This window comes from Limulus polyphemus, unplaced genomic scaffold (genome assembly GCF_000517525.1).
Source record: "Limulus polyphemus unplaced genomic scaffold, Limulus_polyphemus-2.1.2 Scaffold128, whole genome shotgun sequence".
In the NCBI taxonomy this organism is placed as follows: domain Eukaryota; kingdom Metazoa; phylum Arthropoda; class Merostomata; order Xiphosura; family Limulidae; genus Limulus; species Limulus polyphemus.
In genome coordinates, this window is record NW_013665738.1 from 196,102 (window position 1) to 211,834 (window position 15,733).

At 33.3% G+C, this 15,733-nt stretch overlaps 1 protein-coding gene across 1 annotated transcript in view; it reads right to left on the bottom strand.

Moving 5' to 3' along the window:
• The window catches only part of LOC106473298 (B-cell receptor CD22-like), a 48,780-nt gene that overhangs the window by 4,522 nt on the left and 28,525 nt on the right, over positions 1-15,733 (bottom strand). The window contains exons 10-11 of the mRNA XM_022402732.1: positions 9,684-9,829; positions 6,129-6,264 (exon numbers count right to left, since the gene is read on the bottom strand). Coding sequence (XP_022258440.1) covers positions 6,129-6,264; positions 9,684-9,829 — 282 coding nt within the window. The remainder of the gene's footprint in view (positions 1-6,128; positions 6,265-9,683; positions 9,830-15,733) is intronic.

Genomic DNA, 15,733 nt, shown 5'->3' on the forward strand with positions numbered 1-15,733 from the left:
GTTGAAAATTTCCTTTTTATTAAGAACTTTAAATTTATATATTTGATTAACGATGTCCATACCTAAATTTAAGTAATTTGCTATGTTTTCAGTGGAAGACTATCCAGGCTGAGGGCTAGTGCATAAAGTTAACTGGCTGTGTAAAGAAAACGTTGATAATTAGGAAAAATATGATTAATATATCTACTAAAGCGACTTATGAGCAAATCTCTTTCTTACCAAGATTTGTAATGGATGAAAATTTTAGTTCGAATAAACTTAAATCTGTAACTTGTGGGCTAAAGTTACTTCCCACTGGTTTTTAATTTTGTTTAAGCACAAAACTACACAATGGGCTATCTATGCTCTGCCCACCACGGGTATCGAAACCCGGTTTCTAGCGTGGTAGGTCCGTAGACATACAGCTGTGCCACTGGGGGCATCTCCCATTGGAATTCCTTGTCTCTGTTGTCAAATAAAAAAAAATACATAGTCTGCAAAAATTGATGTGAAATAGCGATAATTTTTATCAGTAATACTCTCATAGAATAGGGGTCCGGACATTTTGTTACGAATATTTAGTTTCTAGACATTTCGTTACCGCCACATTGTTACTAGGACAACTTGTGACGGTTACATCATTTTTGTGATAGGACAGTTTTTGTTATGAATACTGATTTTGCGACAGGTAGTTTTTAAATAAAAATTGATTGGTAACAATAATAAAAAATATATAAATTACATAACGCTATGGGGATGAGAGGGTAGTTAAGCCTTTATTACAATGTGTTACAGGGGATGTATCGTTCACGATGGCCTTCCGGCCATTCCTTGAAGAAGATACGAACTCAATCGTCAGACACACTATATCCATCAAAAGGGAAAACTTGTAAAACTTAAAATTTTTTATCTCTCTGCGAGATAAAATTTGTCAAACTTCAAAACTTTTAGTTCCTCTCTGCGACAGAAGAGTTGCGTTGTGTCCTCTGGTTCTTGAATTAGGTAGTGGTGAACCTAGCAACAACATTCACCAGTCACAAAACGAAACCTTTCGTAACGGTAACGTGGATGTCGTAACGAAATGTTTTTCGTAACAAAAAGTCCATGTCACAAGCTGTCCGTAACGAAATGTCCCATACTCATAGAGAAATGTGTATGTTTACTGTACAAAACTCTAATTTACCAGAATAATTAAAATATCTTGTTGATTAAACACTTTTTTAATTTTATCAATAAGAAGATTAGTGTAGAGATTACTGAAATCACAGCTTTCTATTGTTTTAGCCTCAAATCCTTTAATTCCTTTTACATTCAACTAAACTATTGATGATAATGAAAGGATTAATATTAGTTCTCTCTTTGATAATATCACAGCATTTGTTTAAATCTTCTTTAATCTATTTCAGACCGTTACCTATTTCAATTGACAACTTCTTACCCGTAGCTTTATTTAGCACTGGCAATACATTTGTAATCGTATGGTGTTTCATTTAATTTGGGAATCCAAAATAATTTATCTATTACATTATAATATATAACAGAATGTACACCAAAGTCTGATAACACTGTAATGTGTTTCGATGTAAAACTTTCTTTGTCTGGGGTAACGTGTATAATACACCTCGTTACCCGTAGATTTTAATGTTTTTAGATTAAACCCTTGTTTTTTACATGGAGTTGTAATATATACATATACTAATTTAAACAAAGTTGGTAGCTGCCTTAACGGCGGGAATGACGAAGTATCTACTATATATATATATTTTAGAAACTCGATAAGATCTCTCTTAATCATGACACGTTGTTGTTAATAGTTTAAGGATTAGAGGTCTTTAACTCTGTTTAATCATTTTCAGAATATATTTACTTTTAGTTCTCTTTTCCTCTTCATTTAAGTGAAATTTTACTGAGTGATTTACTAATTACTTGTTCAGTGCGTTTCAAATTAAATTCAGGACATTCCCGGACTTATTACATACACAAAATTTTGAAAAAAATAGCTAACTTGGGATGAAAAATTTTACATTGTTAAAGTTAACATTAATAAATAAGTGTTATACTAAGAAGTAAATTAAAGCTGTCAAAAATCATGTTGTAAAGTTAACTGACAAAGGTTATGTTACAAATCTGACTGACTGACTGAAAAATGTTATGTTAACAAGTCAGCTAATGTTGGCTGACAAATGTTATGTTAAAAAGAAAGCTAACGTTGGCTCAAACATATTATGATAAAGAAGTTAGCTAACGATAACCGACAAGTATTGTGTTAAAATTATTAGCGTTAACGAAAAATTCCTAAAAATAACATTTTAGCTAATGGCCTAAACTAAGCATACGTCTCTTGTGTTTATTTTAAAGCACAAAGCTGAACAATGGATTATTTGTGCTGTACTATTACAGGGATCTAAACTCTAATACTACAGTAACAAACCTTAAAGTTTATAGTTGAATTATCGAGGAATTGCCTTTTCTGAACAATATAACGACACAATCTAAAATCGTTGGCCATAAATACAATCTAGGATACCTTCATAAGTGTTGTTATTATTGTTAAACTTTGTCGCATCTTTTCGTATACATATTTATTAATTATTGTTGCTCATTCAATGTGTTTTGTTAAGTAGCAGGAGTTAGTTAAAGTCGGATTAGCTGTGTTAGACACATCTGAGAGTATGTTTAATATATTATTGTTTTTATTACATTTAACATTGTTATATTTTAATTAGAGAACTATTATTCCAGCTGTTTATTGTAAAATTTAGGTGTTCACTTGGTTTATCATTTGTTATATTGTATTCATAAACATTAACTTATAGCTGCAGGCAGTATTAGTAATGTCTCGCTTCTTGACTTCACGCTTAAACAGTAAAGGTTTGGCAAGTGATGTCACGTATACATCATCTCCGTTTATGACGCCATGTTGGAGTGAAAACGGGCCGCTCACACCGGTTATTTAACGTGTATTTTACAAGCACAAAACACAATACAGTGCTAATTTACGAATTCAAGAACAATAATTCTAAACTGTGTAGCTATCGGGTGTTAAAAATATGGCCTGTCATTCCAGAGATTTCCAGCTGATATTGACAGACGAGAGAAATGAATAGGAGAAGTAAAGCGATCAGACTCATTAAATATTAGGAAGGGTTTGGGTCCAGATCTAAATAAACATTTTATCGGAAGCAAGTGACCAACTGACTGTTGAATATATAATTATACATACCTGCAACATTCTACAGAATCGAATCTAGTAGATTTGCATCATGGTGACGTTATGTGCATGATTGACATTATTAGGCCTACTTCTTTTAATAGATTATGCCAAATGAGTATTGACAGTTACAGTTTTTATACTTATATATGTAATAATATATGCTTAAAAATTTAGCTAAATTTTAGCCATAGAAATGTCTTTATATAACTCCTATGTTCATAATATAGTTTAATATTAATATATAATTTTATAACCCGAGCGATTTTGAAAGGTGGACCTTTCTTCAAAGCGCTCGGATTATACGGTTTTGAATTTTTGTCTGTAATTGATTTTTGAACATATGTGTTTTCTTAACATCATATTTTGATATTAGTTATACATATATTTATTAAATCATTATATAGATGCATCACAGTGTTAGAAACAAACCTAGTGAACCAGCATCATAAGTGAAGTTTTGAATGCTTGGTCATATTCTGATAGATCAATCCAAATGACTATTGACAGTAAAAACAGTTATACTTAGGTCTATAACAACAATGCATGTTTAGGAATGTAACTAGGATTTAGTCACAAATATAATGCCTATACAAATATATAACTCCCTTGTTCAAATTGTTTTTATTAGAATAATATTGAGATAATGAAGAATATGTAGAATACTAGCCCCTTTTAATCTCGAATATATAATATTTTGGTTTTAATTTGCTTTTTAGGTGAGATTAGCAATTACGTGCCATTAGTTGTCATGCGTGTTTCATCACCTAAGAAGATAAAGGCAGAAAAGGTCATGCAAAACTACCTTAGAAGTCAACAATTAAAAAAGGAGGATTGGCCATCAACAAACGTAATACAACAGTAGCAGCTATGCTTAGCTTTCGTGCTCCCTCGGACGGCCCTCGGGAAACAACTGACCAATCATCATCAATATGTGACAACGAAAACAAAACCTGTATGTGCAAGCGACAGCGTGCAAAATGACACAAATATAGTTGATCTTGAAGTGATACTTCTTGAAATCATTTCTTTAAAAAAGGAGCGCGTGTGTGTGTTTTTTTTTATTGCGAAGCCATATCGGGCTATCTGTTGTGTCCACCGAGGGGAATCGAACCCTTGATTTTAGCGTTGTAAATCAGTAGACTTACCGCTGTCCCACTGGGAGAATTTTAAGAATAGAAAATCACTTGTTGAAAAAAAAGGGCTTAAACATATTTATCTGTTGACAAAGATCGTATTAGATAATAATGAAGTTAAATGTTTCACTGGTTTACAGTCTGGTCAGACAATTAAAGTTATATACGAACAAATTCTAAAATGTTTACCAGGCATTCCATACCCCCCAAAGTTCAAGCAGTATCTATTAGCATTAATGAGATTGAATATGAATGTTTCTATGTAGTATCTAGCCTATTTATGGGTGCACCCTTTAACGATCTATAGAGTATACAACAATGCCAATAATATCATGTTACGTTGGTTCTACTTCTTATTCGGACACAAAGAGAAGTCAGTAAAACTACCAATTTATTTTCAAAATAATTATTCTAAATGTGTCTGTATAATCGATGGCTTCAAAACATTCATAAAATGACCAAGTGACTCGAACGCTTGTGTTGAAATATATTCCATCACTATAATAACAAGCTCAGAAGGTACAGGCACGGGATTACGATTGCTGTCACTTCTGTTTTCTGTCATGTTGCTTCGCATATATCGCTAAACAAACACCGTATACCGCTTCTTCTACATTTGCTATCACACCAATATGGCAGCAAAACCTCTGTAACATGTGTCGTAACAGTTTATCTCTGACGTCGTTACAGGTTCCGACACTGTCAATGGATTTTCGTTGGTCTCAAGTTTTGCTTATATACGGTTATGCTGATATTACGTTGTCTAAAGGACATTTATATCTATTAAATCTACGACAATACTTAAAGCTAACAGTTAATATTTGTGTGTTCCGTAAGTGAGATATAATATATTATTTCTTTAACGTTACTTTCATTAACAGTACTAGTTCGAAAGTTTAAAATATATACTTTTATTTGTTTATTTTTTTAATATTATACTTTTATTATACAGACTGTTTGCATTGTTAGCTTAGTATACGAACTTAGGACTAACCTAAATCTCCTAAGCTGGCTAAATCTCTTGGGATATTATTGTGTTTACAGCCAGAAATATCGTTAACAGCGAGGGTACCAAACATTCTAATCATTATAACTGATACAGTATGAACATGATATTTGGTTAGCAATACGAACAATACGACCATTTCCAGTTTGCCCCTGAAGAGGAAAAGTCCATTTTTCGAAAGCGCTCGGGTTATAGGGTTTTTATTCATAACAATCAAGTTGATTTTAATTTTGTTCTAAGTTGGTAGCTTGCTCTAATCGGAAGTATGTTTGATGTTTCTATACACACAAGATATAAATAACATGTTTCCTGTGAACAACGTGGCTAATTATACACCACAAATGTGCTTCTTGTGTTCAATGTGTCTAAAGACAGCCTAAAAATGTGTTTCTTGTCAGTAAAGTATATAAATAGACAGTCAAAAACGTATTTCTTTTATACAATGTGTGTAAAGACACCATGAAGACGTGTTTCTTATCAGTAATGTATTTAAAGAGACAGTCTAAAACGTGTTTCTTGTGAGCAATGTGAAAAAGAACGTATTTCTTGTTGGTAAAGAGTCTAAAGACACAGTGTAAAAATGTGTTTCTTGTAAACAATATGGCTAACATTTTCATTTAACTGCGTTCGTGCAGACAAGTCTATTCCACAAGTTGTCATTTGAAGTACTTAGGAATTAGCCTAATACAGAATCTTAGGTCTGCAGAGCTAAGGAATGTTAGTGAACAATTACAAGACTTTCTATGTCTTCTTATTTGAACAAGTTAAACTGAAGGCTCCATTACCTGTTACTTACTCTCATTTATGTAATTCCCTTCTTTGGCGAACGTCAAGGTGGGTGTATGTTTTCTAAAGACAGGTTTTGCACCACTATTTGGCAAAGACAAATCATCACAGGCCATACTTTCATTATTAGTAAGGAAAGAGGGGTTCTGCAATCAAAACAGCACATGCAAATAGTCAAACCTTTCTTGTCGGTTATATTATTATTTTTAGAAATGAAATCTACTGAACTCTATAACCAGTTGTTTTCTTTTTGTAAAAAATACATACAAATGCCGGTTACTTATATATTCTAGCAAAATATGTCTGTTGCACAATAGCAGAACAAAAATGGGATTCATTTTTCTTAAGATAAATAAGCCCCAGTACAGTAGATATGTTCATATGTCATTCAAGACTATTCAATTTGATAATACTAGATATGTTCACAAATATTTTGAAATACGGATTTCAGAACAATAGATACTTCTACAGATCATTCAAGGCTACCCCATATCATAATAATAGATATGTTGTTTTTTCTTCAAAATTTGTACTGCATACCGGAGAGATTTAGACATTTTGGCCACAGATTTAAAGAAACACATTTTCTCTCCAAATATAACAAAAACATTTTTATTTCAGCTAGCGTTTCGCTCTTGCGGTTTCATTAGGGTTAGTAGTACAATAACTATTTGATGTGAAAATATTCTAAACATTATCAAAAGCACGTTACGAAAATCTCGAGAAATAGAACATAATAAGCAGTTTAATAAGTTAATGTGTGTTTCTATATCAAACAATTATTTGACTACTAGCCCTGATAAAGCCGCAATGGCGAAACGTTGACTGAAATAAACAGTTCTTTATTATCATCTGAACAATAAAGGTCGTATTTCCTCTAATTTTATTGCCAAAATAGGCTTGTTAGAAATTATTCCAAACACAGATTTAAGAACAGTATATATATCCACAGATCATTCAATACTTCCCATATTCATAATACTACATATGTTCACAAATTATTCAACCTCCGTGCGTATTAATTGACTTTATAACAACACAATTTATTGCTTAATTTTGAAAAAAGCAGAGTTATAATGTCAAAAATAAACCTACGCTTCACTAAATTAACCAAAGATGATTGGATATGACTAGAACAGCTAAAACAATAGTTTATATTTACTAATTTCACACATATAACAGACAAGTGACACTTAAAAGTTGTTGAGTTTTTTATTGCATGTAAGATAATCTAATAAGACCACTGTATATTTACTCATTTTAGCATATTCTCCTTAATGGTCCAGCGGTTTATAATGCTAGAAATCGAGGGTCAATCCCGGCGATGAATCCAGCGCAGTTACTCCTTTGTAAAGCTTTGCGCTTAATAACAAAATCACATTTTTACTTATATTATTTTATCACCAAATTTTCCTTTATCATCCGAAGATTAATACATTTTTTCTTTAATAATTATTATTTGATTGACTATTTAATGTAAACTTGAGAAGGGGATTTTTAGTTTTCTTTCATTAAAAGATTACCTGTTGTTTTGTACAATATAAAACTATTCACAAGTTTCGCATCGGTAGATAAAGAAAACGATAAATAATAGGAACTTTTTGTTTCACAAACATATTCGCCCTAAATTTCTTCCTTAAAAGACCAGAATTGGACAGATGAATTTTTTTGAAGCTTTTTAGGTAATTTCTGCCAATTAGTACGGAAAGAATGTGAAGGTTTGTGGATATAAGAATCTATGACATACAAATCCGTGTTCCTCATTTCCTATATTCTTATTTTTAACTCTTCAGTTTGATCCGTCATGCCATGAAACTCTTTACCAGTAACGAAACTTCCCTGATAAAACAATATGAACCATAAATACCTATAACTCGGTTTGTGTATTTTTAACATTATTTTAAATACAACTACAAATCAACACTTTTCAAATTTTACGGTGTATTATGTTGAAAAATGCATTGTAGGTTCACTTATTGAAGTCGCACCTGATGATGACGTCATTTTAACCTGATTACAGTTATTGTTTTTTATTTTTTAATCTGTTGTATTGGAAATAAACAAACTTTCATGTTCCATAGAATATTTCGTAATGTGGTTCAATAATTGGTAGGCAAGATAGAAAACAACTTCTAAGGCCTGAAATCCACGATGTTTATTATATTACTAATATTCTCGTTAGTTTTCTCTCATTGTAAGCCGAAACTAAGAGGCCTACTGGATAAACAACTCGATATATAAGTGGTTTAACGTATCATACATTTGCCAAGCTAAGATTTAGCAAATTAGAGCAATCCCTTGCTTTTTATAGGTTTCCTATTCTGTTTGGAATGGTTTAAAATCTAAAAAGTTTCTTTGAAAGGAATCACGAAATGTTTCCAAAAATTGAGTGCACTTAATTGAAACATGTCAATAACAACTTTCACGCACACAAGTTCCAGATAGTTCGTGTTGATAACGTCTTCCACGTGGATATATTCCATAGAGCTCGTGACTGATAATGTGACAATAACAAACTCCACTTGTATAGGTTCCAGAGAGATTGTAAATGAATCGTATCAATAACAATTTCCACGTACTTATGTTCCAGATAGTTCGTGACTGGTAGTTTGATAATTTGTCTTACGGTAAAAGTTTCTTGATATATTCTTCTGCTGGATATATTTTACAATAACAATGCCGGAAGGTCTGATGAAAATTGCCGAGTCCATTAGAATTAATTGAAATAAAAATAATTTTTAAACTTCAAAATGTCGACTATAGAATCCTAGCAATACACGAGTACAGCAGAGTTTAATTTGATAGGCGCTGATTGAGTTGTTGGATATCCAGCGACTGATGAAAATATTAAGGTTTCGTGAGTAGATGAATAACATAGTCTAAAAGCTAATTACTGAAGTGGAGCGAATAGCTAGCGTGTTTCAAGTTACACAAACTGAAGACGACGGAAGCCAAGTAGTTTAAAATCTAAGATAATTAAAGACTATTCAGCTATCCATATCGTTAATTATTACTATAATTACGTTGTTCTGAATTATAACTATTAGAAACTTTTAAGAGCTGATAACATTTAGATAAAAGCAGGGAAAATAAAAATAACACAAACATGAACTAGCGATCTGGACTTAATGAAAATAAAAATATCACAAGCATGAACGTGGAGTTCTGTATGTACAGGAAATAAAATTAAAACAAGTATAGACTAGAAAGTACCATACCTACAGAAAACAAATATAACACAGCAGGGACTAGGAGTTCTGTACGTACAGGAAACTTTATGTTATTTTTATACTTGCTAGTCCACGCGTACCTACAGGAACAAAATAACAAGCATGGATTAGCAGTTCCAGACATATAAGAAATAAAAGTAGCACAAGCATGGAGTAGCAGATGTTTACATGTAGAAAGGAAAAAAAACTATGGATTCTGAGTTTTGTATTTTTACGCAATATACTGAATTCGTTGAGAAACACAACATACTTTAAAAATATATTTCATTGTCAATACATTTTCACCGAGGGTTAATTGTTATTTCAGTACAGGACAGATATGTAAAACAACTTACCCCTTTGGGTCTTTTTTGGTGAAAAGTCATATTCTCATACATCGGCTTATTTTCTGGTTCAGCCACTGGCGATCCATTCTCCTTTCTATCTGCATTTTGGTACACAGGGTCACCATCGTAAGTGTTCTTTTTTGGACTGCCAGAGCCTAATGCAAAAAAGATAGTCATCTTAGTTTTTAAATAAAGCACATTTTACAGAAGTATTCCACGAATACGCGTATTCTTGAATTGTAATGTATTAGGAAAACCATTCCTGGTTTTATGCATACAAGTAAATCACAGAAAATCAGTGTTATGGGGTGTTTAAAGGATGCAAAGTCTTAGTGATGCCAGAGTACTTCATCGAATTAAAGCATTAGAATCCTGTGTCTAGGGATTGACCACTAAACCATGCCACAAGGATCTAGTGATACAGGAACTTTTCTTTCCATTAAGGTACAAGAACATTATGTCTAAGGGTTTAACTCTAAATCAGGTTACAAAGACATCGTGATACATTAATCTATATAGCACTTATATTAACATCGTTAACTCAGTCATCTAATGTGTTAAGATTATTAACATAAACACATTCCTATCAGAATGTAGCAGCTGTCAATATACGATAAATAATACACACATTCTCATTAAAATGTGACAGCTGTTACTGAACAAGACTATTAATACAAACACATTTTTATTTACATACGAACTAGAACCACAGATACATATGTATTAACATAGGTTAGCTGTTACTATATGTGATGCATAGATTAGCATATTAAGTTTTAATTTCTAACGAGATTGCTTCTTCTCATACTGATTAACGAAAAATATTTTATATAGATAATAAAGTGTTTATTTCGGTAAAGCTAGAAACTAAGCCAGAAAAAACCCATATTAATCATCACTTCTTAAAGTTTATAGATACTTTATTCAAAACTGAAAAAAAAGTAATACTATAAAAACAGGAAACTGCTCTAATATTCAATGTTTGTGAATTACGTGACCAGATTTTACTAAGCTCACGATATGAATAACATGACCTCTTTTTTTTTACTAAACCCACAATGTGAATAACATGAAATGTTTTTACTAAACTCGCGTTGTGAATAACATAAGAAGTTTTACTGTACACTCAATATGTTTTTTTTGTTTTGTAATTAAGCAAAAAGCTACACATTGGGCTATCTGTGCTCTTCCCACCACAGGTATCGAAACCCGGATTCTAGCGTTGTAAGTCCGCAGACATACCACTGTGCCACTGGGGAGGCACACAATATGAATCTATACAAATATAATACTACTGTCTTTTGTATGTCCATGTAACTATTTCGCAGGGTGTGGAGGTTCATTAGGTGCATACGGGGGTACATATACATTTTCAGTTCTGCGTTTTGCGGTTTTTATGTGCGTTTTTTACAACAATTTGCCCCCTATAGTTGGATCTTCACCAAATTTGGGATGGAGGTTCATTGTGTTCATGAGGAGATACATACAAATTTCCAGTTTTGCGTTTTTTACCACTACTTCACCTCCTGTGGATGGATCTTCACCAAATTTAGTATGAAGTTTCTTTGGGTCCATGGAGATATACACACAAATGTTCAGTTTTCGGTTTTTACGGGCGTTTTTGCCTTTTTTATCACTATTTCGCCCCTATAGTTGGATCGTCACCAAATGTGGAATGGAGGTTTATTAGATCCATGGAGAGATACATAGAGATGTTCAGTTATGCATTTTGCTTTTGGCAGTTTTATGTGCGTTTTTTACCACTACTTCACCTGCTGTGGATGGATCTTCACCAAATTTAGTATGGAGGTTCATTGGGTTCATGTTCAGTTTTGCATTTGGCAGGTTTACGGGCGTTTTCGCGTTTTTTACTACCACTACTTCTCCTCCTGTTGATGGATTTTCACCAAATTCGGTATGAAAGTTTTGGGCCCATGCAAACTTGCAGTTTCACATTTTGCAGTTTTTATGGGCGTTTTTGCGTTTTTTTTACAATTACACATAAGGTAAGCAACTTTTCATATCCCAAGATAACCTTTCATTAATCATGAATTTACATAATTTCCGTCCAGGGGACGTGTACTCCAGCTAGTAATATAATAATTTTATAATAAATTCAAGATTTAAATAACACGACAATATTTTGATAATCCCACAATTTGAGTAACATGATAAACATTTTTGCAAATTCACGATGTAAATAATATTAAAATATCTTACTAAACCCACGTTATGAATAACATTACAAATGTTTACTAAGCCCACGATATGAATAACATGACAAGTATTTACTAAACCCACGATGTGAATAGGAAACGATTTGAAAGATATCAAACACATATTATGCGAGCCTAGACGGAGATGTTGATTGATTACTGAGTCAGATAACCAGTTAGTTCAGCACAAAAAAAAATCGAATTTCTGTTTTAAAAAAAGTAATGGAAATGTGAAAAGTACCGTACCTATGAGCTGATATTTATTTATGATGTTAGTTCCTCCTTTAATTACGTGGAGCTTGTAAAAGTTGTAGAACCTGTATTTGAAGAAATATAACGCTTTCGTTTATAATTAAGTGAACTAAAATGTGCATTATATTTTTTTACTGAATAATCCAAAACGACTCGCCCAACAATAAAATTGCACTTCCTCGTCAAGATTCAAATAGTACCAGCTAATTTCACGTCTCCAAGGGCTATCATGATGAAATAATACAAAGGCACGAGGTAGACACAAAGTAATGTCAGGTCTCTAATTAAAAACTATCGTGGTGAAATAAAACAAAGATAAAAGGTTGTATTTATTACACGTGCGGTATATATATTAAATGTGTTTTATATATGGTCTTCTTCTAATTTACAAATAAATCTAAATATGCCTATGAATGAATCTTATTTCTAATTGGTTGTTATTAAGCACAAAGCTACACAAAGGGCTATCTGTGCTCGGCCCACCACGGTTTCTAGCAGTATAATCCGCAGACATAGCACTGTGCCACTGGGGGGCTTTCTAATTGGAGAGTCTTAGGTTCCTGTTTGTAATACAGTCTAATGAAAATAAAACACTGAATTTGGCCTCTGTTCATCTTGAATTTTGAAACAAACTGGGGGTGGGAGTGGAGCAGTGCCTGACTGTATGCTTTACCACGACCATTTCTATAAAATTCATTTTGATTTGAAATTGTGAAAGTGTAATGGAAATGCTGTTATGTTGTTTAGTGTCATGTAGTAGTTCTCGTCATCTGTTTTTTCTGAACAATCACTCACACATACACTTATATATATATATATATTTACACGTATGCAGCTCAGTAATAAGTATTACCTTCACAATCCAAGTAACAACACAGGAGAGTATGCATATTCTTCTGAGTCTAAAGTACAAGAATGTCCAATATGGCCTGCATAAAACAATATTTAGTAAGGGTGTATACAAGTGTTAAGTAAGGGTGAATAACACAGTGTTAAGTAAAGCTTACATAAACAAAATGAGTAAGACCTGTATAAGATCAAGGGAGTTTTCTTCGGGTCAAGAGAATCCACTGGTGCCTTCATCTCTAATTATACTCTAGAAGTGATCTTCGCATAAACATCTGATTCTCCAGGATGTTGTTTTACCTCTGTCGGAGTTTTCTTTTAATCTAACAGTTCCAATCAGCCGTTCTCTTTACAACATCATGAATGACATTTGGTTTGGGCTACCATAATTTCCAAATTGTGCTCTATTGAATTATATGTTGGATTTCTTTGCTTCGTGCTTCCCTCCTTGTTGTTCCTGAACGTTCGACTCCTGATGTTGAATTGCCATGTAGTGCACAATAATTTCTTGGTTATAGACTGGGAAACAATTTGAAGCTGGTCTGTCATCCCATTTGTATTTTAACTTGAAGTTAGTTATCATTATACGCTCTTCCTCAATTCAGTTATCCTCAAATCATGTACAGAGAAGCTATACACAGTGAGAGTAACTTACAATACTAATCTTGCTATTACTTTATAACCAATTGCTTTTTTGCATCAATCCACCGTATTGCTTCGTTTCTGGAAGCAAATGTTCAGCTTTAATTACCTGATCAAGTCGAACAATGGTAGCTGTAAACTGGTTTCTTAATGTAAATTTGAATCCTCGTCACACCAAACATGCTCGCCCTTTCAGCCTTGGGGCGTTAAAAATATGATAGTCAATCCCCCAATTCGTTGATAAAAAAGTAGCCCAATAGTTGGCGGTAGTTAGTGTTGACTAGTTGCCTTCCCTCTAGTCTATAACTTCTAAATTAGGGACGGTTAGGCAGATAGCCCTCGTGTAGCTTTACGCGAATTTTTTTCTACAAGTGGCGTTCCTGTGGAGTGTGGGTATTATAATAACATGTTACTGAAAGTAACGAAGAATATGTCAACCACACCACATCTGCTATACCCAGTGCCTTTCGTTTAATACCAGGTCGACTGGTATACAGATCTATTCATACTATCGCTATGCATACTATCAAACTGTTTAAACGATAAATGTTTTGGTATGAACTACTTTATGAAGTTGGTGAAGCGTAATATTGATCAATTTTGTCTAAGTCATTATGGTAAGAATTTACTAATATAATATTGTTTACTTAAATAAATAAAGCTCTCCTCTCATAAAATTCTCTTTTGTGTTAATATTCCACAACAAATACATTATTTGTAATTGTTGTTTCTATTCCAGTGACTTTGCCTTATATAAAGGATCGTCTCCATCGAAAAAGTCACTCAGGGAACGTGTCCAGAGCTTCACAGGATCTGCCAAGAGTGCTATCCAAAAGGCTTTCATCACGGAGCGTGTCTACGGGCCTAATAAGGAGGAGAGACTCGACAGTGCGCAAAGGTCACGACGATCACACACTTTCATGAAAAGTCTGAGGATTCGCATGAGCATGAGAGGAAGTAAAAGAAAGACTCGCTACAAGAGCAACACTGCGTATCACGACCCGTCAGTACTGGGTTTTTATTATTTAAGTAGGATACCGACTTTTGAAGATGTGAAAACAATTCTAGAGAAAGATTCCAACATGTGTCTGTAATAGATGTCCGTAATCACTAATCATAATATCACAAAACAAAACGATCAGTGGTTTTTCGAGCTTTCAGTAGTTTACCTGATTAAAGTAAGCCTACTTTTCCAATGTATGCAAGACATTGCCGTACGAGGCAATTTTGGAGAGGGCAGACCATGTATTGAATTAAAAGAAGCAAGTTTTAATACATAAGTTGTAGCTTTGTTTGTTTGTTTGTAGTTAAGCACAAAGCTACATAAAGGGCTGTCTGTGCTCTGCCCACTACGGATATCGAATCCCGGTTTCTAGCGTTGGAAGTCCACAGACATACCGCTGTGCCACTGGGGGGCTAAGATGTAGCTATACTTACCATGAATAAGTGGTCAGGCCATGGCCTGACTGGTTTTACCGCTTCTTACGGCCCTGTAAGAAACATACATTTCTAACTACATACTGTATATACATATAATCATATTTCCAAATATAGTTTAGACGAAGCTTAAACACTAAAACTTTCGAGGTAAGTGGTTTTGCGGAGAACGTTGTCTGGAAGTTGTACTGATTACTTAACTGTATTTTACATATTGAAATGACGATAGTTTGTTAGTGGCCAAATTACGCCGTAAAGATGGTCTTTATACAATAATCATTATCTTATTCACAAAGTGGCTCCACTATTATTATCATGGCCTTTTTCGAAGCACCGATAACGTAAGAGAACACTACTAATGAGACTAATTGTCGAGAGAGAGATTAACTTGAACTTTTAATGTATATTTAGTTCGTGCTCTTTTTTTTTTTCTTTCGAAGTCTCGTACATTCAAACATAAATATTCTTTCTCTGAATAAAGATTGAGAGTTCGTAAATTTCCAAACCCTCCTGGTAAGTCTCTCAGTAGATCGATACTTTATTTTAAACCTGATGGGCATCCTATTAATGTTAAACAGCCCCTACAATATAACTTTAAAGTCGTCTGATATTATCTACAGAATCTGGTAGTAGGACGATTCAAATAATATCGCAAAAAACTAATGT